At 35.4% G+C, this 25,900-nt stretch overlaps 1 protein-coding gene across 3 annotated transcripts in view; it reads left to right on the top strand.

Annotated features, from left to right (window-relative positions):
- The window catches only part of HERPUD2 (HERPUD family member 2), a 41,704-nt gene extending 16,358 nt beyond the window's left edge, over positions 1-25,346 (top strand). The window contains exons 2-8 of one of the 3 annotated variants that reach the window (XM_058528136.1): positions 131-208; positions 3,123-3,236; positions 6,003-6,157; positions 19,825-19,947; positions 22,839-23,162; positions 23,869-23,983; positions 24,477-25,346. In XM_058528136.1, the coding sequence (XP_058384119.1) occupies positions 131-208; positions 3,123-3,236; positions 6,003-6,157; positions 19,825-19,947; positions 22,839-23,162; positions 23,869-23,983; positions 24,477-24,638 (1,071 nt within the window). In that variant the 3' untranslated portion in view covers positions 24,639-25,346. The remainder of the gene's footprint in view (positions 1-130; positions 209-3,122; positions 3,237-6,002; positions 6,158-19,824; positions 19,948-22,838; positions 23,163-23,868; positions 23,984-24,476) is intronic. The other 2 variants (XM_058528146.1, XM_058528155.1) reach the window with 2 other exon arrangements.
- The last annotated feature ends 554 nt before the right edge of the window (positions 25,347-25,900 follow it).

Raw genomic sequence — 25,900 nt, 5'->3', positions numbered from 1 at the left:
ATTATGTCAGTTTTCTGCTTATCTGTGCCTAAAGGAAATTTTACTTTCCTCATATTTAGGCATGTTATTTCCAACCTTCAGTTTGTATAATTAGAAAAAGTTGAATTCTTTTCTTTGTCCCATTTCTTAGTTGACGAAGGATCAGAGATTGGTGTATTCGGGCAGACTGCTTCCCGATCATCTGCAGCTGAAAGACATTCTCAGAAAAGTAAGCTTTTCTACCACTGTTTGATACCAGATACATTCAGAGTGTGAGAGGAGATATATTCTGAAGTTTTATCAATATCCAACCAGTTCAGTTTTTAGATAGTTAAAATCAACCCTTTGGGTAGCATAACAGGTAAACATGAATTGGAAAGTAAAGAACATAATGATAGATTCTGATTAGTTTAGCTAACAGTTTTGTATATCCAGTGGTAGCTAAATCTGAAATAGGATTATAGATTTTGCATTCTGGTATTTGTCATCTTGTATAAGAAAGCATTATTGACTTATCAGTAGTGCAGGAGTAGAGTCTTCAAGTAGTGCTGAAGGATTTTCATTGATAACAGTCTCCTTTCTTAAATCCCCCTTTGACCAAACTACATGACGTTTTAATACAAGTTGCTTGGGTTGGGAGTTTAATTTCAGGACAGGAAATAGAAGGAAGTCCAGTTGGTCCATCAGTTAGCAAACTTTACATGCTGGTGCTCAGAGCTAAAATCTATTTCAATGTAGTTTTTTGACAGTCAGTTTGAATGCTAGTTATTTTAATGGCAGCTTTTAGCTCATGTTCATTTGTGGAATTTATACTTTTTGAACTTTTCTGTATTAGAGATGCTGCTTTTTTTGTTTGTGAATGTGGCAGAGTTGAATACATAGCTTTTATGTGTCGTCTTAGGTCTTGAACTTAACTCTTAATATTGTTCTGGATATCCCTAATCTGATTTAGAAGGTCTATATCTGCTCCTGTATGTTTATGATCACCTGTGGGAGACTTTATAAAAGCTTGTACTAGTATATTCTTTCTGTTTAGATAGTTGACATTTTAGCTTTGCCAGTGTCACTTTTTGCTGTCATTTTCATTTTAATCGTATAGTTTTAGTTTGTCAAAGTGGTTTAATAACCTGTCTCTCAAAAAGAGTGAAATTTGCGGATTTTTTTCCTCTTTCTCTTTTTTTGATAGACTATTTTTTAGAGCAGTTTTAGGTTCATAGCAAAATTGAGTGGAAGGTACAGAGATTTCCTGTATACCTCCTGCCTCCACGCATGCACAGCTTCCCCCACTAATGACATTCTACATTAGAGTGGTACGTTTGTTGTGATTGACGAACCTAGATTGACACATCATTATCACCCAAAGCCCATAGTTTACGTTAGGGTTCACTCTTGGTGTTGTACATTCTATGGTTTTAACAAATGTATAATATAATGACATGTACCCAACATTATAGTATCATACAGAATAATTTCACTACCCTAAAAATCCTCTGTGCCCCACCTGTTCACTTTTTTTTTTCCTGTTTTTATGCTTAAAAACCTTTCTGCTATATGCTGTTGGAAATATAGATTTATTTATTATTTTAACCCAAGGATAGCTAGAGTCTGCACATGAATACTTTTTAAAAGGTTTTTGCTGGCAGAAATGGTTTCTGATCAGAAGACTTAAAAATGCTTCAGTCAAAGGACTGTTGTTCTCCTTATATAAAACATTTTGAGCAATATGTTTACATTTTAAATGGATCTTTGAACTGTTTTTGTTAAAGTCAGTGTACCCCTTTACTGTTTTTAGTTAAATCCTGCCATTAGCTTTACCTGTTTAGTTATAAAATGTTTTACAGAAGCATTTTCCAAAGGTGAATGAATACCATGAGTTAATTGTGATTAATATGACCTTTGAAACTGGGTTTCTAAGGATAAACATCTTACACTTGGATGATTTTTAATATTCTGTATTCCGAAGCTAAGGGGACATTATAAATCAGGTGTGCCTTCTACCCACTTTGCTGGGCGTATCTCATGTCATGCCATCTCTGGAAATGCCTTTCCCTAACATTCTGACCCCCATTAGCTTCTTTCTCCAAATTATTAAACCAGTTGTAGTTTGTGCTTCTCAGTTTTGTGCACAAGACTGTTTTATATATTTCTCTAATTGTGCTCTAATGTGCTCGTCTGATCTTTTAACAATGTCATGAGCCTCTTTAGGGGAGGTGCTGACTCTTGCTTAAATTAAGCACGGTTCTAGGTTTATGGTAGGCAGTTGATAAATTCTCAGTTTCTAGAAGCTTTGTATCTCCTTCTCGCAACTGGGCACCTTTCTTTTCTTCCTGCCCCCTTCCTTCATCATTCTCTGTTTTTTTCTTTTCTTTCTCTTTTTTAAGTTCTGGAGCCATCCTTCGTTCTTCTCTGCCCTCCTTTATTGTTTCCTTTCTCCATTTATTTACTTGCTTTATGCCTAAGTATAAATATACTCATGAAATCACTAAGCTAAAATGGCAATCCTAATCATTATTAGAGTATTTTCCTTCAGTGATAGTTTTAAGTTTGTGGAAACACACGGGATATTTACAGACTGTAGTTCAAATATATGCTTTATATCTGTGTATAAATGTTATAGATAAAATCAGTTTTCGACTTAAAAAAATAAACTATCCATCACCTTGCTAAAATTAAGGTAAATGAAATTATGGTAAAGTTATTTGAGTTTATTATAGCTGCGAAGTCTCAAGTAATGGAATTATTTTCACTACTCAGAGTTTGTAGGCCTAAGTTTCAATGTGACTATTACAGCTCTGATATTAAGGTGCTAGATGTTTTTATATTGAAATAATAGATTGCATTGACACAGCTTTATAGCACTGTTTGCTTGAAGACTCCTTGGTATACAAAGTAATCATTTTTTCATATAGCAATTACTGAGTATTTAGACTATTTTCTAAGCAGGGAGAAAATATTGAATTCAAAAGGGCCCCAAAAGCTAAAATGGTAAATTTACCTTCAAATGACAATAATTTCTTACTAATAAAATGGCTATGCTAGAAAGGAACTTAAGTTTTAAGTTAAGTATTTCAGCTTAGCTACTGACTTTTTGAACTATATATTTTCCAATACTACCCTTTAAATGCAATCTTCTTTAATTTTAGCAAGATGAGTATCATATGGTTCATCTAGTATGTACTTCTCGGACTCCTCCCGGTTCTCCAAAATCCAGCACCAGTAAAGAGAGTCATGAAGCGTTGGCATCCAGCAGCAATTCTGTGAGTTGTTATGGGAGGAGTAAGCGTTAAAGTTTTCTGATTATCCTTTTTTGCCTTAAAACTAAGTGGAAAAACAGAACAATTAGAGCTTGTGGGTTGTGAGATTGTATTTTGAACAGCTTGAGTTGGCATTTAAACTTCATTTTTAGAGATCCAGTATACAGTGTTATCCCTTGAAGCCTGTTCCCCATGAGTTATAATTTGCTGTGTGGCAGGTCAGTAACAGATCCAGTCTTCAGGGGTTTAATTACTGACATACTCAGAAAGCAGAATTATGATATGGTTATATAATATAACTTTGCTGGAGCCAGTAAAGTTTCAAAAATATTTAAGGTATTTAATATAGTATATTTTATTCAAAGTGGATTAAATTATTTAAATTTTAAGTATGCTAAATCTTCTTGAAGTAGATTGCTTGGTTAAGAATTTTCTTTTTTAAAATGAGTAGGTTTGGGCATACATTCTAACTGCAAGAGGAAAAATTACTTAATGTACTCAGCTTTTTCATACTTGGGTATTCATTTCTCCCTCCTTATTTTTCCATCTGCCTAAAATTGTTTTGGATTTTTTTTTTAATAGTTGAACTTTTCAACTTAGGCATTCTCTATAAATTTGAAAGACACTGTCCCGAATCCTTTTACGTTAAATTATTTTTAGTTTCCCATCATTTCCCATCATTTCCCATTTATATGACACCTTTGGAGGTGAGAGAAAAGGATTGGGTGAGTGGAAGCTGGCTTTAAACTTCTTGGGCAGGGAATTTTTATAGTGCTAAGTGCTGTAGTGCTACTTTCCTTCTTGTCAAGAATCTAGCCAAAACTTTAAGGAGGGGATGAGTGGCAGGGGTGATAGCATGTTGAAAGATCTTCCAGTAGATACTAGTTAACTACTGCTTTAAGAAACAAGATCTTCTAGTTGCTGTATTTAATTAATATGGCCTCAATGGCATGTATTTTCTAGTACCAGCCATGAGAATTTAGCTTACATTAACTGAAATATGTTTTGTCAGTAAACCCAAGGGTCTTTTTATATGTTTCCTGTCTTGTGTAAGAAGGGACAAAACATTGACATTGGCGTAGAGTTCTCTGTATGGTCTTTGGACACAGTTATGTTGCTCCAGTTTTTGTTGAGAAAGAACCCTCTGACTTGTCTAGTGCTTCCTCAGCCATGATTTCATGTCATTAGTATATATATTCAGTTTTTTCAAGGCGTGTTATGAAAATCTAAAAAGTATCAAAGGAAAATTAAGTCGAATTCCCCTTAATTTTTTATGGCTGAGAAATTTCAGTGGGACTTGAAAAAAATCTTAAAAATCTAGTCATGAAAGAGTTATCTAATAGGATCAGAAATCATTAGTTGTAGAGAAATTAGGCTGTACTGCCAAATAGCTAGGCCTTTCTTCTATTAATTTTTTAATGAACACCGTATTATGATGGTCCATTTAATGAGCTATCTTGCCACAAAAAAAGTCCTTCCCAGTTTATGTCCTTAAGAAGCAGACTCCCTAGTAAGATATTTGATATCTGTTTTATGTGGAGTAACATCTTAAAGAAAGCTTTTATTAGTTTTGCAAAAGAACAGTGTCCTTGGGACTTTTTACATAGCAAGACTTAGGAAGGTAGACATGAAAGGTAGACATGAAAAAACACGTCAATAGGAAGGCAAGATACAATTTCAACAAACTTAGAAGGATGTTAAAATTATATTGTACTTAGATAAAGTGGGAAAACTATAATTTATATAAAATGTAATTGTGTTTTAAATTTACATACATAAAACACTCGACAAACTATTTTCAAACAGCAACAAATTGAGGTGGTCTTTAAGGGGTTATACTGTTTAAGGTTATTGAATCTGTGAGTTACGGACATCACTGGAGAATGAGAATTTTAAAATCCTTATTGATATCTTGTTCATTTTGTAAAAAATATTTTTTGGTGGTGTTTATAAATGAATAGAATTTTAGAAGTGAAAGGAATCTTAAAAATCTAGTTTAATCTCATTTTTTTTGTAGGGAAACTGAGACTCAAGAGGTTAGGTGACATTTTAAGGTTATGTTCCTTGTTAATGTCGGAGATAATACCAGATCCTAGATTTTCTGATTTCTAACACGTTCCTCATTGTTTTAAACCAATGTGTTACCAGTAGCGTGTTATACAGTACCTGGCACATAGTAACTGTTTAAATGATACAGTAATTAGTACCATTTATTGAGCACTTCCTATGTGTTAGGCATCATGAAAAGAGCTTTGCATGCATTAATTTAATCCTCACAATTTTGTATGCTATTTTTTTTGTATACAGTTAGGTGCTACATAACGACGTTACTGTCAGCAACGGACCACATGTACAATGGTGGTCCCATACAGTTAGTACCGTATAACCTAGGTGTGTAGTAGGCTATAGTCTCTTGGTTTGTGTAAGTACACTCTTTCGCACGACGACGAAATCGCCTAATGTCGCATTTCTCAGAACTTATCCCTGTCTTTAAGTGACGTAGGACTGTACAATTACTCTACTACTCAGCGTTTTCTAGTTGAGAAATGGACTGTTGTGTAATTAACTGATTTTGATTTTCTGAACTCGTGATCTCATCAGAATTAAAATGCCTACCTGTTATGCTGGGCACAAGATTCAAATCAGTAAATTTCTAAAATTCACTCTTTGCTGAGGAATTTCATAAATACATTATCAGCAATGTGTCTATAATCTCATATTGTAATGAGTTAAATTTCCTTGAAAAAATAATTACATTTTTCTTTTTAGAGTTCAGATCAGTCAGGATCAACAACTCCATCATCCAGTCAAGAAACCTTGTCCTTAGCTGCCAGTTCTTCCTCAGAAGGATTGAGGCAACGTACCCTTCCACAAGCACAAACTGATCCAGCACAGAGTCATCAGTTCCCATATGTAATGCAAGGGTGAGTGAAATCGTGGTAGCTGTGGGCCTCTTAAAAATCTGTTACTCTTTTTTTTTTTTAATTTTTTGTTTATTGCAGTAACATTGGTTTATAACGTTGTAAAAATTTCAGGTGTACATCGTTATACTTCTATTTCTGCATAGATTACATCATGTTCACCACCAAAATACTAATTACAACCCATCACCACACACATGTACCGAATTATCCCTTTCACCCTCCTCCCTCCCCACTTCCCCTCTGGTAACCACCAATCCAATCTCTGTCCCTATGTGTTTCTTTATTGTTGTTATTATCTTCTACTTAATGAAGGAAATCATACGGTATTTGACCTTCTCCCTCTGACTTATTTCACTTTGCATTATACCCTCAATGTCCATCCACGTTGTCACAAATGCCTGGATTTCATTGTTTCTTATGGCTGAGTAGTATTCCATTGTGTATGTATACCACATCTTCTTTATCCATTCGTCCCTTGATGGGCACTTAGGTTGCTTCCAAGTCTTGGCTATTGTGAATAACGCTGCAATGAACACAGGGGTGCATGTACCTTTACAAATTGGTGTTTTCAAGTTCTTTGGATAAATACCCAAGAGTGGAATAGCTGGATCATATGGTAGTTCTATCCTTGATTTTTTGAGGAATCTCCATACTGTTTTCCATAGTGGCTGTACCAGTTTGCACTCCCACCAGCAGTGTGTGAGAGTTCCCTTCTCTCTACATCCTCTCCAACACATGTTTCCTGTCTTGTTAATTATAGCCATTCTGACGGGCGTGAGGTGATATCTCATTGTAGTTTTGATTTGCATTTCCCTGATAGTGATTTTGAACATCTTTTCATGTGTCTGTTGGCCATCTGTATATCTTCTTTGGAGAAATGTCTGTTCAGGTCTTTTGCCCATTTTTTAATTGGGTTGGTAGTTTTTTTGTTGTTGAGATGCATGAGTTCTTTATATATTTTGGAGATTAAGCCCTTATCAGATGTATGGTTTGCAAATATCTTCTCCCAATTGTTAGGTTGTCTTTTTGTTTTGTTGATGGTTTCCTTTGCTGTGCAGAAGCTTTTTAGTTTGATGTAGTCCCATTTGTTTATTTTTTCTATTGTTTCTCTTGCCCGGTCAGACATGGTGTTTGAAAAGATGTTGCTAAGACCGATGTGGAAGAGCGTACTGCCTATGTTTTCTTCTAGAAGTTTCACAGTTTCAGGTCTTACATTCAAGTCTTTAATCCATTTGGAGTTAATTTTTGTGTATGGTGTAAGGTAAGGGTCTACTTTCATTTTTTTGCATGTGGCTATCCAGTTTTCCCAACACCATTTGTTGAAGAGACTTTCTTTTCCCCATTGTATGTTCTTGGCTCCTTTGTCAAAGATTAGCTGTCCATAGATGTGTGGGTTTATTTCTGGGCTTTCGAAAAAATCTGTTACTCTTGACTTTTGTGGTAGCCACTCTGCAGTAATCAAAGTACATTTGAAATTTATTCATATTCGCGGTTATATATTTTGAGGATTAGAGGGTTAAGGAGAGCAGTGCTTTTGAAGGCTGGTCATATATCAAAATCATCTAGGGCAGTGCTTTTCAGTCTTTAATGTTCGTGTAATCACCTGGGAATCTTGTTAAGATGTAGGTTCTGATTCAGTAGGTCTAATGGGGCCCGAGATTCTGCATTTCCAGCAAGCTCCCAGGTGATACTGATGCTTCTGATGCTTAGGCCACACTTGGAGTAGCAAGGATCTAGGTAATTAAAAAAAATTTGTTTTTCTCAATCTCTCTATAGAGCCACTTAAATTAGTCTTCTGGGGAGCAGATGGGTGAGTGAGGATGTTCTTAGAAGAGTAAAGGGCCCAGTAATCTGGGTTCAAAAAGTTCCACAGGTGTTTCTGATCAGCCAGGCTTGGTAACAACTGAGGTAGGGTAACACTGTGGTGTCTTATAAAGATATGCTAACCATTGCATTTTATCCAGAGTCTTTGTTAGGGGAGTTTACTCAAGAAGCTTGCTATGGCTACCTTATATTTAGCAATAGCAGCATGCCTCTTGGGTTAGGCAGTTCCAGGGGGAAATGTAGCCAACAGCCACAGCAGATCTTTCAGACAGCTCAGAGAGTAGGATCTTAGAGAATACGGTTTGGACCTGGGTTATGTCTGAAACCAGAGTACTTTACTGGGGTGCTGTTGTTACTTTTGAAATAAAGGAAACATGAGTAGTAGGTAGTGATAATTGTTTTGTGTTGCATCTCATACTGTGGAACTGTAGTGTGTGGCAGTGCTCCAGATCCGTGATGGTGAGGCTGGAAATAAGGAAATGGCCAGGACCCCAGAATGGTAGTGTAAGTGATATAACCAAGGAGTAGCCATTGACTGCTATGCTAAACAGGATGGAATAAACATTCAGGTACTTTTTACTTAAAACTTTAAACTTAATTCAATTCTTAATGTAGAAAAACAAAGCTAAGTTTATAGCAAAAGAAAATTCATTTGTCTCATATTTCTTGAATGTGAAGCTTTTCCTCTAAAAATAAGTGTTTAGATGAGGCTGATTGTAGACTTTTATAAAGCACATATGAAACTATTTTTGTTTTCAGAAAATGATTACTACAAACCAAAACTTAGTTATTTGTAGAATGCAGTGTTCTCAGGGTTTACATTATGGAATAATAGCTTAAAACACTTTCTATCTTATGACAGTGATTCATTTCCTGTCTTTTTTGTGGAGTAAGACAGTTCAGTCCCTCTCAATTTCTGTAGTGATTTTACTTATTTTATTTGGTAGTAGTGGTGGAAAGTGAGAGTATTATGCATATAATAAACCTGGAAGAATATATAATGACATGTTAATAATGGTTATCTCTGGACAATAAGATTTTTAAGTCTTTCTTATACTTATAGTAAATGTATTTTGTAATAAAAAAAACGAAGCTTATAAGGTTGCAGGCCTTCAGAATAAGATCATACGTATCTTGGGAAAAGAGTAATAATTTTTCTAAACTAGACTGTTGAGGAAATCAACAGACAAGAGAGACAAAGGCATTCAGCTCTTAGCAGTATATTAAACAGATTAGAAAAATCTGAAATAGTGTTTATTTTGCCAAAAATGAGTATTAAAATGATGAGCAATAAAATCATTGAAGATATTTCAGCTTCACTTAGGGAATCTATTATTAGATGAATAATGTTTGGTTTTAAATCAGGGGAGCCTGATTTAAATATGTCCAGGGCCATCCATATTCTTGATTTACTCAAGATTATATGGGTAGTTAGTGGCAGAGCTGGGATTGGAGTCCAGGTATTTTGCTTGCAAATAATTGTGCTCTCTCTAGCAAGCCGTGCTGCCCAGTGTATCTGTCTCTTCTTTGTAAATAGTTTTCTCTACCACAAACAACCCTCCTGTTCCCCCACGTACTGTCTGAGCTCCCCTACTTTGGCCAGATTGAGACCCGTGGCATTCTGGGTGGGCTGTCATGTTCACACCAATATTCTTTAGACATTTGTTCAACATTTATTTGGGGTGATTGAGCTCTGGAATGGAGTTGGGGGTGGGGATGAGGAATGAGGAGGAGGACCACTAGAGGCAGTGCTCATTAGCAAAATAAAAGCCCTGCAGCTAACCAGAAGTTCAAAGACCAAGTATTGTTATTTGAACATGAACATACTCACAAAGCCCTTAATCCTCTTCCTACCACCCCAAGCAGCTTATCAAAATATTCCTTCTAAGCATCTGTAGTTCTCCCCCTGAGAGAAGATCCAAGAAGTACAATTTTCTCGTTTCTTATATTCCATTAATGCCTTAGTTTAACATCCTTGTCGCCCACTCCTTATCCTTAGTCTTCCTCTCACCTACTTCTTTTTTTTTTTTTTTTCTTGGTGAGGAGGATTAGTCCTGAGCTAACATCCGGTGCCAATCCTCCTCTTTGTTGCTGAGCAAGATCGGCCCTGGGCTAACATCCGTGCCCATCTTCCTCTACTTTATATGGGATGCTGCCACAGCATGGCTTGATAAGCGGTGCTTGTGGAATCTGAACCTGCCAACCCCTGGCCGCTGAAGTGAGCACGCGAGCTCAACCACTAGGCCAGCAGGCCGGCCCCACACCCACTTCTTTTTTGAAATAGCCTTTGCCCAGCATCTTGTCAAATCATGTTCTCCTTATGCACCACCCAGTTCAAAGCCCATTCTTTCCAAAGAGACTTCTTTGCACCCAGAACATTTCATCTTCCCAGCTTGATCTCTCCACATCTTAGCATCTGATGTCCATATATTGAAGAAAAAAAGTCTGTATGATTTTTCATTATATGGATATATCAGTTTGTTCACTCCTTTATCAAAGAATGTATTTAGTTAGTTTTACTGCGTAATGACCTCAAGATCTCAGTGTCTTACAAACAACACACTTTATTTTTCTTGCTCACTGGTCTTTTAGTCACTTGGGACAGCTCTGCTTCAGGCTGTCGGTTGAGTTCAGGTCTGTTTCATGTTTCTCATTCTCTGTGAACCAGTTGTTCCCTAGGATGTGTTCTTCTTATGACAAATGACAGAAATGCAAGAGGGGAAGCTAACCACTGAGCACATTTAAAACCTCTGGACATGTCACATTCACTAACATTCCATGGCCAAAACAAGTCACATGGCCACACTCAACACCAGTGGATGGGGAGGTATTGCTGTATTACCAGTGCTCTGTTGGTGAATGCTTAACAACTGGCTTTTCCAGGGGAAAAAAATAAAGCTGATTTGTAGCATTTGCTGATTTCTCTGGTGTTAAATACTTTCACCATGGCTGATTTTAAGATACCAAGGATTGGCTCACAAAATTCCTAAACTTGAGCAATTAGCTCTTTGAGCAAGTATGAGCTGGCACAAGCCAGCTCTGCCACTGTATGGCAAAGAGTGCACATGTGTAATTCTGTTATAGAAGAGTCAAGAATTGGGGCAATCTTCTATCATAAACGTTTGGGTGGTTTAATTATTTTTTCCACTAAACATCACCATGATCAACATTCTTAAGTGTGCTTACATATCAGCAGTTAATCTTTTAGAATAAGTTGTGAGAAGGAGCATTCCTGAGTCAAAGTGCTTTTAAGACTTTTTGAGGCTCTTAAAGACTATTGCAAAATTGCGATAAAGTTGTACCAGTTTACTCTCCCGATAACAATTGTTATTAAAGAGCCCGATTCCCCATAACTTTACACATATATACTTGCCAGTGTGATAAATTGGAATGTCCTTGTTTTAATTTGAGATGTCATAAAGAGACATTCTTTTTGTTTTGTGAAATGCTTATTTGTTGGGCATGTTGGTATTTTTAAAAATTCATTTGTGACAGTTCTTTCTCTAAAGGATATTAATGATTAATTCTTACTGAGCACTTAGCACAAGCTAGGCATTGTATTAAGCACTTATGCATGCTTAATTTCATTGAATTTTATATCAACTCTGTGGTCTAGGTGCTATTTTCTCCCATTTTATGGATGAGTAGAAGGAGGCTTAAAGGTTATGTAGCTTGCCTAGGTTCACAAGTGGGCAGTAGCAGAATTAGAATTCAAATCCGTGTCTGACTTGAAAGGCTGTGTTCTTAACAGTCTTGTTGAAGCGACTCTCCATTTTGTCTATCATTTGTTTCAGTATTTTTTCCTAGGTTGTCATTTGTATTTTGACTTCATTTATAATGATGGTTCCCTCCCCTCTGCTCTCCCATTTAAAACTTTTCTCTAGTCAGATCTACTGGTCACATTTTAAGTATTGGTGACTGAGTAAGCAAATCTGTTTATGTGAGGATCTTGTGACTTTATTCAGTAAAAGTTTACCTTAGAATTTTCTGTACATCAGGCACTGAAGACAGGAAAATGAATTATGTCCTTGCCCTCAATGGAAGTAGGTCAGACAGGCAAATGAATTACCATCTACTGATGTGCTGTCATGGTCTTGAAAAAAGTGCTGCAGGAGCCTGGAGGAGGGAGTAAATGTCTGCTTGGGAGGAGTTGGGGAGGGCTTTATAGGTGGTAACATTTGAGGTGATTTTAAGGGAAGTTCAGCAGGGAGAACAAAGCAAGTGCGGGGAGTCTTGAAAAGATGTGTTTTGGGAACAGAGTGGGGATTCCATGCAGTTGCTGCATCATTGTATGGAGTGGTGGGGGCAATAAAGCTGACTTAACAGGTTTGCTGTGAAAGAATTTGTTCCTGAATGTTCAAGTTTACAATTCCCCCTGTCCAATATCTAAAGACAACTATTTGTTAACATTTAGTATTTCCTTCTAGTATCCTTGTCTTTGCAAATGGTTTTTTTTAATATAGTTCTAATTTTTACTATGTTAACATTACATGTTATCATTTAGTGTTGAAAAACTAATCAAATGAAATTTGCAAATTACTAGATTAAATAATTGCTTATAATCAGTACTTTATTTCACTGTTTTCTTGCTGTTCATATGAAGTTGTTTAACACGTTTATTTTGCTAAATGCTGAAGATATAATAATGGATAAAGCCTACTCCCTGTTCTTAGGAGCACAGAGTCTGGTCAGACAGGAGAGTAAACAGGCAATTTCTTTTTTTATTTATTTTCTAAGAGGTAATACATGTGAATGGTACCATTTTTAAAACGAACAAAGTATACAAGAGTTTCATTCTTGTGTCTCCTATCTACCCAGTTGCCTTCCTCAGGGGCAACCATTATAGCTGTTTGCCCTGTATTATTCCAGGGATAAACTGTACTTAGACAAGTGTTTGTGTGCATGCACATGGGTATGTGTGTGAATTTAACACAATTAGTAGCGTACTTCCTATACACACTAGCCTACATTTTTTTTTCACTAAATATATTAACATTTCCCCATCTTAATACACAAGAGCTGTCCCATTCTTTATCAAATGTACAATATTCCATTATATAGATTACTATAAATTTAATGAATCAGTCCCCTGTTGATATATATATATAGGTTAAACATTCAATATTTTTATTCACTGCTTTTTTTAATTTTAAAAAATTTTATTATACTTTTAAACATTCACAAAGTACAGAAAATATTATAATGCACCTCCACTTACCTAACACCCAGCTTTAACAACTATTAACAGATTACCATTCCTCGTCTATTTCCCCTTGCTCCTCCTTTTCCTCTTGGGCTGGAGTGTTTTTAAAGCAAAACCTAGACGTTATATCATTTCGTCTATAAATACTTTACTGTGTATCTGTAACAGATATGACAGATATGGACTATAAAAATCTTAATCAGGCCAGCCCTATGGCCTAGTGGTTAAGTTTGGCGTGTTCCACTTCGGTGGCACGGGTTTGGTTCTCGGGTGTGGACCTATACCACTCATCAGCAGCTGTGCTCTGGCAGCGACCCACTGCAAAATAGAGGAAGATTGGCACAGATGTTAGCTCAGGGAGAATCTTCCTCAGCAAAAAAAAAAAAAAAAAAAAAATCTTAATCACAAACTATTAGAACACAGAACAAAATTAAAAAATTTTTAATATCATCCAATACCCAATTTTTGTTTGGTCCCTGATTGTCTCAAATGTCTTTTTATGGTTGTTTTGATTGAATCAGTATTCACAGAGGTTGACATGCTACATTTGGTTGATGTTTCTTAAGGTTCTTCTACTCTAATCCCTTATTCCTTCCTTTTTTTACTTCATGCTTTTCCTTGTTGTTCCATGTAATTTCTCTCAGAGGTCTAGATTTGGCTCACTACGTCCTCATGGTATCATTTAACGTTTTCTTTTATCTCCATATTGCTTGTAAACTGGTAGTTAGATCTAGGGCCTGATTAAATGCAGTTAAACTTCAACGTTTTTTTAAAAATATTTTTAGCTTATGTGATTAATATGAATTTTATCAAGTCGCTTCTATAAAACATTTTGACAGTTGACTAACAAATAACAAACTAATTCCCAAATTTTAGTCTCTTAAGATGGTAGAAGTTTGTTTTCTACTCATGTAATAGTCTGATTCTAGTGTTTATCATCCTAGCATAGGTGACTTTCCTCCCTCTGGTGATTCAAGGACCTAGGGTTCTTCTGCTTGATGTCTCTTCACCTCATGGTGAAGAGGTCTTTGAGTTCATCTGTATATACTTGGCAAGTGGGGAGAAAAGAGCATAGGGAAACACACCTACTTTGTGAATACCTGGCCTAGAAGTGATATATTCCACTGCCACTCACATTCCACGAGCAAGAACTAGCCACACAGCCCAGTGAGTTGCGAGAGGAACTAGGAAATGTAGCTCCCACTAGGGAGTCACTTTCCAGCAAGAACTCAATACTGCAGAAGGAAGGCACAAATTTTGATGCATATATCATCATATATCCCTCCCTAGTAATGATGATAACAATATTTTATTAATATTTGCTTACTTTGTGCCATATATTGTTTGATATATTTAATATATATATAATTTAACATGCCTAAGATGGAGGAAATGTTATTGTACTTATATAAGGAAACAGGCACACAGGATGCTCCAGAATATTTTTTACAAAAGATTTTCTTATGATGGAAATTGTGTCTTTGATTTTTAATAAGAAATAGTAAATTTTATTTATATACAATATTAAAATGGCATGTGTATATAAATATAGATCAAAGAATAAAGATTTTGTTAAAAAAATATTGGATATATCATGAAGCAATACCTCATGCTTTTTTTTTTACAACCAATCTCGTTTTTAAAATTTTCATACATGAAATTATTTTATGACTAGTAAATGTTTTCAAGTGCTGCTTTTAACTGACAAATACTAGGAATTTGATTGCTGTATTGTATGTTTCTATCATGTAAAGAGATAATTACCAAAGAGAATGAAAAGTCAGTTTTCTCTGTATGCCAATACTTTTGATTTGGATAATTTTAAACTAAAGACTTTGATAATTTCCATTAGTCTGCTTTAGATTTGAACAAACTAGCAAAGGGTTTACTATCTACTTGAGGATTGCGTTAGGTCATTATTGCAAGCGTTGTTTTGGAATGACTGAATAAGATTTGAAAAAATGATGGTTATATTTTATAACAGATTGGTTAGAAGACACTTAGAGAACACACACATATTAAAAACTTGAAATCAGTTTTTCTCTTTTCCATTCCTACACGTTGTCACCTTTGAACAACCTATCTGATTAAGCCCCTCCCTATATGATATGTTCTCTGTAGAATGCAGCCAAATGCAAACCTAACTGATTTCATACACTATAAAATTATGAATGTTATAAATAGTAATGTTTAATTATTTGGTTGATATGATCAGTTATAGAATGACAGATGACAATGTGTAGAAATGGAAAAGAGAAATAATGATTTCATGTTTTTAATGTGTGTGTTCCCTTAAATGTCCTTTTTTCTTTTTTTTTTTAAGGAATTCTTTATAGGTAGTGCTGTGTCCCTGCATCACTTCAAGAGGCATCTAAAGTTTGGCTGTGTCACCTCTAGCTGTGTTAAGATTGATCAGTGGGTTCAGGTGTTACTAGTCTGATCTTCCATCATAAAGTTCTTCATCAGCCTTTTAGTAGTTGTTGGTAATCATTGATAATCCATTATTTTATGAATTGTTAGAAAGTGGTAATTTCCTAGTCTATCATTCCTCTTCTGTTTGTTAGCTGTGCTTCTTGTATAAAGAACTTTCTCTCATCATTTTGTTATCCTAAAATACAATTCATTCAATAAAGGCCTGATAAATGCTGGATTCTTTATCAAGTTTCAGAGTAGTAAGTTGGTGCCATAGTAACCACCAAAGGTGATGAATGAGGTTTTTTTTTGTTTTTTTTTTTAGCGTGTCGGTGTAAACTTATGGCTTTTAAAGTATTTGTCTTTTGGCCTATGGCATATCTGTCTACTGAATGAATGTAGTCGTTCATCTTGATACTCATATTGTCCCATCTTTGGTCAATGGGAGCCTGTTCAATTTTTCTGCTATGTTTGAATGATTTGAGTAATTTTTGATAATGTCAAAACTCATGCATGACAAGATGTCTCAGGCTCATCTTGACCCTATTCCTAGGGAACCCTGATAAGAAATAGTATTTAGAGTTTAGAATTTTTATGGTGCTTTTTTGTCTTTGGGATTTATCCTGCTAGGAATGTACAGTTAAAATACTGTGTTTTAAAGTCAGTAGAATAATAATTCTCTGTGTGGTTATGTTATGAAACTTGATACATAAGTTCATGTATTTGTTTCTTTGAATTTTCTTTATGTCTTGTTAGTTTTTCTTTTTGATTTAGCTTTTTTCTTAATGGCGCAAAACATTTCTATGGTTCCAGTCTCTAATCTGTAAAACAACATATATTCAGAGAGGCCTACTTTAATTTTACTCCCTCTTCCTGTCCTCTCTCTCCCCGTAATAGGTAACTACTTTTATTATTTTTTTGGTTTATCCTTCCCCTGTTTCTTTGTGAAAATTCAAGAAAGTGTGTATACATACACTATATATATATATATATATATATATAGTGTATGTATATATACACACACACATACATGTATGTATATGTGCACACACATATAAATATATCCTTCTCATTCTAATACGAAAGGTAGCATATTATATGTATTCTTCTGTACCTTGTTTTTTAACAAAATAACACTTAGAATATCCAGATCACTCCATAGGAGTAAATAGAGATCTTCAGTCCTTTTTTTCATCTGTATACTAGTTCACTAAGTGCATAAACTATGACATCCAGTCTCCTATTGCTGAATATTTGAGTTATTTCCAGTCTTTGCTGTTACAGATAGTGTTGTGATGAATAGCTTTGGGCATATATCGTTTCACATTTTTGCCGGTTATATTTAGGATAGATTCCTAGGAGTAGAAGTGAGTCAAAGTAGATGGATCAGAGAGTAAATGCCTTCATAGGTGTGGAATTAACAACAGGTGGTGAGTGCTATGATAAAGTTCACTCTTTTTTAATCATAAACTGCTGTCCCTGTCTTCAGTTTCTCTGTGTTATTAGGGGAAGGAGGCGAGAGTGGAAGTAGGATGAGCGTCTGGTTCCTAAGAGGGATGAGTATGTACAAAGGCTTAAAGGGCAGAGATGTGGAATTTTTTTTCCATTTTTCATATTTCTTTAAGCTAATTTTCAGAAGCATAATAACTCAGGCAGTTGAGTATAAGTGAACATTTCTAAAGGCATTTCATTTTGTAAAATGGTTTTTAAGGGCTTATTTCAATTTATCCTGCTAGCAATGAAAGAGTTGGGGTTCACTTGTACTCTTGTCAATACTGGATATTGACAGACAAAAAAAAGCTATCTTTATATTAATTTGCATTTATTTGGTGTCCTAATAATTATTTCCATTTCTATGAGTTCTTTATATAGAAAAGATATTCATTACTATTTATTGCAAACATTTTTTTCCAAGCTCTGTCTCTTTAAATTTTATGCTGTCAAATATGTTGATTGCTTTTTTTGTGCTTTCTTCTATTGCTTATAAGTTAGGAAATTCCTCCTCCTTCCAAAGGCTTGGTAAATAGTTACAGTTTCTTCTAGATTTTCTGTGGCTTAACTCTTAATACTTTGTTGTAGTCCACTTGAAACTTATTTGAATATTTGGAATGAGGTGAAGCTTTAAACTCCCTTCCCCCCTACTACCAATTTGGTAATCACTTTTCCCAGCACCAAATAATAATTCTCTATCATGTTGCTTAATGATGCATCCTCTACACTATATTAAATTCTTATGTAATATGTTTAATTGATCTATTACTATATATTTTAATAACAACTTTATAATTTAGTATCAAATAAGTGCTTTATTTCTTGTTTTCTATAGAGTTCCAAATGCATAGCATCTTGTCTGAAGGATAATTAACACCACTGAAAGTTGTAGCATACCGAATTGGGCCTGAAATGTATCTTAGCAGTTACACAGTCCAGTAGTTTTTAACTTATTGAGGAGAAAGGGAGGATGCATGTTGGAATCATCTAGGAGAGTTTATTAATTTTTATTTTTGGCAACATATTTTTGATAATCACCTTATGTTCTCAGCTGCAATATGGTGAGATGAGAAGCTATAGTAATTTTTTCTAAGTGATTGTTAGTGGCCTTTTCTTCCCTTGACCTTTAAAAACAGTGACAAAGTCCAGCCTTCCCATTTTACAGTTGGAGTAATGGACTTGGGTGAGGTTATATTTCCTCTTAGTAGAAGAGATTGGTGGAGCTCTACTTTCAGGGGGATAGGTTTTTTCTTAGTTGAGAATACGAAGAAAATTTTAAAATATACAACTAGATACAGACTCATATTGTTGCTAATACTTGATTTAGGTCGTTTTCAGAGTCACTCAGATGCATCGGCTCACTGGTGGAAATGCCGAGATCTTTATACAAATGTTTTATAATACTTCTCTGCTCCAGTGGTATGGCTTTCTCTCCAGGTTTGATCACTAATTGACATCTTTTTAAAGAAATAGCTGGGTTAAGGTTCTTTTCCTCTTCTACAGGACTTGTTTACAAGAGCTGGGAGGAACTTTCATGGAGACTTCTCTGCTTTTCTTTCTTAATTCAGTTTGTGGGAAAGCTTGGGAAGTAGGGGGGAGGGCTATATTCAGGAGGTTGAAGGATGTTGTGAGGATAGGAGCCACTGTATGGCTCCCATTACTCCTTCAAGGATGAGGAAGGTTCAGGTAATATGTAGGGGAGTTGGTGCCTTACTTACACCAAGTTGCTTTAAGTACAGTCTGTTGATAAATTTTAGTTTCCCAAGCTCTTCTAAATTAGGTTTCTATAATCAGTTATTACCAATTGTATGTTAAAAGTCTTTAGAATATAAAATTAGAGTTCATGAATTTGTTAATTATTCTTGTCTCACTCTGGGTAGACCATACTGTTATCAGCTAAAGGTAAAATTTAAGTAATATGAAGAAAAGGAGAGTTAGAAAATTCACAAATTCTGTGTTTACTTATATGTTCATCTGTGATAGTTGTCTTGATGTATGTGAATTACACACTTTGGAATCATGTTCAGAGTTAGGGGTAGGGGAGAGTAAAAATAAAAATAGCTAACATTTACTGAGTACAGACTAACAACCCTATGAGGAAGATTTTGTTATTAGCCCCATCTTAGAGATGAGGAAACTAAGGCATAGAGAAGTTAAATATGACCTTCCACAAATTTTAGGAATTAATAGAAGTTTAACCTACTTTAGAAATGCCTACATTTCTAATTGAGAAATTAGAAATTTATAATATTATTATAATAATATTTATAATATTCATTTTTTATTTTACAGCTGGTAGCTGCTATATGTTTCATTACTAATGTAAAATATCATTTTTCTAGTTCCCCCATTCCTCAGAATATTTTGTCATGAAGTTTATTTTAGGCCTTTGGTTCTTAAGGAGAATGTACTTAAAATGTAATGAAAGTATTTTTGGCCTTTTGTACTGAAATGAGAAGATAGCAAATGTTCAGGCTTGCCACACGTTTTGTGGATGATATACTTTATTTTCCTGTTAAAACTGGGCTGAAATGTTAGTTCTATATATTTGGGGTCAAGGTCATCTTATATAAGCCATAATGTCTTATTTGAAGAATATTGAAAATAAGTATTTTTCTTTTCAGTAAGATTTAATACATTTTGTCAGTGGATGACTTGCAGTTCAGAAATGAAAATTTAGAGAAATGCTTTCAACTTCTAGAGCATTAAAAGACATTTCTTTATCTCTTTATTGCAGAAATGTAGATAACCAGCTTCCTGGGCAAGCTATCCCAGCGGGGTTCCCAGTGTATCCCGCTTTCAGCCCCCTGCAGATGCTGTGGTGGCGACAGATGTATGCTCATCAGTATTACATGCAATAGTAAGTGAAGTTGAGTCCCTTTTTTTACTCACTCTTTTATTTGCTTTATTTTCTCTTTCATCGTAAGTAAGTTGATTTGGGACTTCATTTACTCATGTATTTCATTGGTTTTTAAAAATTATAATGAGAAGGATTTTGCAAACATTTCGGTAGATACTTTATTTTAAATTACTTGGCTAAAGGAAAAAAGTTCACATCCAGTTCACATCAGCTAACCCTACTCTCTGCTTCTCCCTCTCTCCCCTAATTATATTTAGCAGTATTCAGATGCTTTCTTTAATATAACATTTCATCTATTTAAGAGGAGAAAACTTAGGGAAGTTTCACTGGAAGGCAGCAAATCTACATGAAGAGCTAGGAAGTTGAATGAAAAACGGAACAGAAAGAATCATATGTCAAAGAGGCTCATACTGATGTAGGGCTCAGTTGCGGCTATTATGCTTTCTGGACTGCCAGTATTTTAGTAAGTCTTGTTTCTGGTCAGCATGGAACAGTCCTAGCACAGAGTACTTTCTCAGCCTTCATTCTTCTGGACTATGCATTCATTTACCATTTCTCGCTTCTATTTAATGTTTTCCTCTCCTTGTTTCTGTTATCCTCTTCATTCTTTTTATCTTTCTGATCACTCACTTGTGTCCTTTGATAGCCCGTTTTTCCCCTTCTTCTAAATGGTAACATTCCTTGTTCAGTTAGACAGATATTTGTGTATTTACCATGTGCCTTATGGCACTCAGTCTGGTGAGGAAGACGGGATTCATTCCTGGGCCAGTTCTCTTGGATTTCTTTCTTCCATGGCCTTAGTTGTTAGCTCTCTGTGGATGACACCCAATTCTTTATCTCTTGTGCTTCATCCTATATCTCCACTTAATTGCTGGAAGATTTGCATAAGGAAATTTGCCTTTCTCCTAAATTCAGTATGTCTAAAATTTGACTCCTCCATCCTCTTAAGTGCTTCTTTGTCAGTGACACTGTCTCTTCTTAATCATCCTCCAAGCTCTTAACCTTAATCAGCTTTGATTCTGGCTTTTGTTACCCCTGAACCCAGCAACTTACCAAAATGAGTTATTATGTTGTTTCTCGCTTCTGTCCTTCCCCTATATCTTACTTCCAATATTTTGCCCGGGTCTTTTCTCATTTTAGACCTGCTTTACTACAATCACTCTTTCTCCTTTTACTCTCTTTACTGTATTTACATCGCACTGTTGCCAGGTTAACTTTCTTAACATGTAATTGAGTCAGTCGTTCCGCATCTTCCAAAATATCTGATGGCTTTCTTGCCTATAGTGTGAAGTCTGTGTCCTTATCCTTACTCCAGACTTTACCCTATAAAGCTAACCTGCTTTGTGAACCTCATATCCTAATGTTCTCTTGCATAACTCCTTGGCTCCAGGCCAGCTGTTTGTTCCTTACCTGTTGCCATGGTAATAGTTATCATTTGAGTGAGTGCTTTGTGCTTAGTACTCTACTAGATGCTTTACACCCCTTGTCTCATTTATAACCTCACAAGAACTGTATAAGCTAAGTGGGGCTTACTATAGCTCTCTACTAAATCCTATAATCTTATGGACATCATTTAACTTCTGAGCCTCAAGTTCTCACCTTAATGAAATAACTCACCTATGAATTAGAATATCCATGAGGTAGAAAATGTTTTTGGAAACTAAAAAGCCCTATACAGATACAAGGTGTTAGCATACTGGCTTAAATAGCCTTTTGTAGCCTGAGGATCTTCTATTTTATTTTATTTTGCTACCTTGATTTTTTAAACTTTTTATTATAGAAAAATTTCAACATATAAAAAGATACAGAGAATAGTAAAATGAATCCCTGTGTACTCATCACCCAGCTTCAACATTTGTCAATTAGTGGCAGTCTTGTTCTACAACTTTCCCTCCCTTTGCTGGATAACATAAAGCAAATCTCAGATATATTATCATTTTACTGGGAGCCTTTTACAAGAAAATTTATTTTGACTTTCAAGCAATCAAATTATTAGCAAACTTCAGGACCACAGTTCTTCATAAGTTTACAAGGACCTATACTAGTGGTCCCCAGGTGGAGTTCCTAAAAGTCAGGATTGGGGCTGAGTGGTTGTCATCTGGCATCTAGTTAATATTTTATTTTATTTATTTATTTTTTTGTGAGGAGGACCAGCCCTGAGCTAACATCCAATGCCAATCCTTCTCTTTTTTGCTAAAGAAGACTGGCCCTCGACTAACATCTGTGCCCATTTTCCTCTACTTTATATGGGACGCTGCCACAGCATGGCTCGACAAGCAGTGTGTTGGTGTGCGCCCGAAATCCAAACCGGCGAACCCCGGGCCACTGCAGTGGAGCGCGTGCACTTAACCGCTTGCGCCACTGGGCTGGTCCCTAGTTAGTATTTTAAAATACTGATACAAATCATTTATCACTGACAGTGGACACACAGATAATGATCAATGGACGTTTTTAGACAGCTCTTTCAAAACATGGGTCCGAGGGGAAGGTGGTGGGTGTGGCGGTATTCATCCCATGTAGGGCTGTGAACAAAAGGGGCCGTTAGTGAATAGGTTTGGAAAAAGATATGGTCATTACCTTATAAAGTAATTTAGTGAAAAAGAGAAAAGAGAGTGATTAACATGGCTGTTCTTATCTTTTCCACCTCTCCCCTACCATCTTAGACTACCAGGCTCAGAGAACATCCTTTCCTGAGCTACTCCGACCATCAGTCTTGGCTCCACTTTTCCACTGGGATTTGTGCTTACCTAAGAAATGTGTGCAGGAGTCCTGATACTCCATATTAGGTTTATGAAAAATACATATGGCTCCCCAGGAACTTTTGAAAAATATAATATAGTATGATAAAGTTTTTTTTTTCTTTTTAATATTTATTTTGGTGAATATTTCAGTCAAGCTGCAGTTTCAGCTCAGGCCACATCAAATGCCAACCCAGCCGAGCCTTCTGCTTCACAGCCTCTAAATTTGGCACATGTTCCTGGAGAAGAACCCCCACCAGCTCCAAACCTAGTGGCCCAAGAAAATCGACCCATGAATGAGAATGTTCAAATGAATGCACAGGGAGGTCCAGTGCTGAACGAAGAAGACTTCAATCGAGACTGGCTAGACTGGATGTACACGTTCTCACGAGCTGCAATTCTCCTTAGCATTGTATACTTCTATTCTTCTTTTAGTCGGTTTATCATGGTAATGGGAGCCATGCTACTGGTTTATTTGTGAGTGATGTTCATTAAATTTCTCTGGTTTCTTTTAATTACTTTCTAAAATGGTTCAGCACAGAATCTAGCATGTGGTAGTCTGTTGTGAACGTTGAGTGAAGGAATATGAATGTTGAGCTTCAGATATCTGGCACCAAAAGCAAAGCAGGTTATGTTGAATAAGAATGTTTATAAGAATTGTCTAGAAGCAGATTTTTCCTTTACTGTCTTTTATAAAAATTGTTAATTCAGTTAGACATGCTCTCTCAATTGTTTAGAACTTGAGGAAGTGTATGATGTACTGTTGCATAAGGGTGTTCTTTTTAATTATAGTTATCAACAGTAAGTCCTATAGATATAGGTCAGATTTTTTTTCAGAAGTAGACTAACTTTCCCTTGCTCCCCTTTTCCCCAAGGGGCAAATAAATATCTAGTTGAATTTCATTTTGAAAAATATCAAAAAAGATTTTATGACTCCTGATATTTAATATCTAGCATAAACCAGTTAAGCCCATGATAGACTTTTAGACTTAAAGACTTAAGTTGATTCCTGTTTTGCTGTCATTGCTTTGAGAGGGGTAGTTCTTGGCTCAAAGCAGGAGATTTGGTCTTTTCATTTATTATAGTTCTAATCATTTTGCTCTTGTAGGGTATTAATGTTTTGTAGTGTTACAAATAAAAACGGTTGTGACTTATTTTCTTTTCTCTTTATTTTACCGAACAGACACCAAGCTGGATGGTTTCCTTTTAGGCAAGAAGGTCAGCAGCAGGCTCCCAACAATAATGCCGAAGTTAACAATGATGGGCAAAATGCAAACAATCTAGAACTTGAAGAAATGGTATGCTAATGAGGTTTTTCTACACTTTAAATATAGATGTTTCCTCAACACTGTATGAGACCAACATGATAAAAGAATATTGGAGTGTTCTATAAGTATTTGTGGAATGGCACACGAAGAAAAGTTTGGTAACTTTTTATAAATTGTGTGGTTTCATCTGGGAGAACTTAGAATACTGAGTCAGTCATATATTAGAATTAGGAGGGAAGAACTAACATTATTCTTGCTGAAAATAGCCTTAGAAAGCAAATTATGCACATGGTAAGAATTTATTGTATTAAATTGTCAGTTATCCTTTTGAACTGGAACACTGAGGAATTTATCAATTTTGGACTTGATAAAGATTTCTAATGACCAGATATGTACCACTTCCTTATTACATGCTCATATTCCTTCTTTCTATACAGAGGAACTTAACTCACTCCTTTTCTGTCATGAGTTAATGCTAGCTGTTCAAATCACTTAGGAGTATGTTTCTTGTTTTGTTTGAAAGGAGCGTCTTATGGATGATGGGCTTGAAGATGAGAGTGGAGAAGATGCAGGTGAAGATGCCAGTGCAATTCAAAGGCCTGGATTAATGGCGTCAGCTTGGTCTTTTATCACCACCTTCTTTACTTCACTAATACCAGAGGGACCTCCCCAGGTTGCCAATTAGACCTGAAAAACTGTGCCAGCTGCAAAGGAGGGTCTGACTCTAGGAAAGTGTTTAAAATAACAGTGCAATTTCAAAAAAATTTATTACTTTTCATCATCATGTACAGAGGTGTTTTTTTTCTTTAAGCTTCTCATGCATATGAATATTTTAAGCACAAATGAACTACTAACTGTGTGATTTTTTTTTTTTTAAGATCCTAACAGAACATAGTGTAACAATATTGGTCTTCCAGGTTTTACTAATTTCAATTATGTATATTATACCAAGACAGACCTGTTTGTGTGTCTTATTTCTTTAAAGAGCTGCTTCACATATAAATGTCTATAGCTAATAGCCCAGCCCTTCGATGTGTAATTTGAATAAATATATCTATTTTCTGTGAATTATCCTGAAAATTTTAAACAGAATGACCTCATAGTTTTTAATAAAGAATATTATTTACCTAAAATGTGCTAGTAGCATCTTGCCCAGCCATAAAGCAATAAACTTCTCAATAATCTTAATTTTGACATTTGAATAAATAATGGAAACTTTCTATTTTAAGGGCATGTATCCCATCAATTGGAATCAGTATCTTAAAAAAAGGCAGCTCTTCAGTGGAATTAATAGTGATATAAAATGTTTGATACAGGCAGTACTTTTATAAAATAAGATATGCTGGAAATCACTCCCTGTAATTTTTTTAAATAAAAGGTCAATTATGGTAAACTGTCTTATGGGATATTTGTTCAAACTCTTCAGTAATATAACCATTATGTGCAAAAATCTATATAAATTTCAGTAGTTGTTGGGAAGTGTTGCTGATGTCTTCAAGGTCATTTTCACCTTTTTTCCATTCCAAATGGATATGTCCTATTTCTGAGTTTGAAACCTTGATAGGTTATTTAAAAATCCCTGTGAAAGCCAATTCAGTATCTCATAAGAAAGGAGTAAATTTCTTATAGGGTAGCTAATTAAAATTGAACAAATGAGAATGGGAGAACTTACCATGGAGAAACTTTATCTCACATGAAATGTATTATAAAGTTATGTGTGGTACTGGTACAGTAATATATGTTTAGATGATAGAACAACATAGAAGATGAAGAAAACATCCATGAACTATTCTCTAAGTTGTTTACTTATAGTGATAAAGGTGACATTTCACGGGATAACTGGTTAACTCTTTGAAAAGTAAAATTAAGTTTCTGTTTATAGATGTCAGTCAAGACATCATGATTGAATTTGAGCAGTTGAACTATGGAAATACTAGTAGAAAATAT

The sequence above is a fragment of the Diceros bicornis genome, chromosome 3, assembly GCF_020826845.1.
Source record: "Diceros bicornis minor isolate mBicDic1 chromosome 3, mDicBic1.mat.cur, whole genome shotgun sequence".
Classification (NCBI taxonomy): domain Eukaryota; kingdom Metazoa; phylum Chordata; class Mammalia; order Perissodactyla; family Rhinocerotidae; genus Diceros; species Diceros bicornis.
Note: the sequence above shows the minus strand (reverse complement) of the source record. Positions and strands in the feature narration are given on the sequence as shown.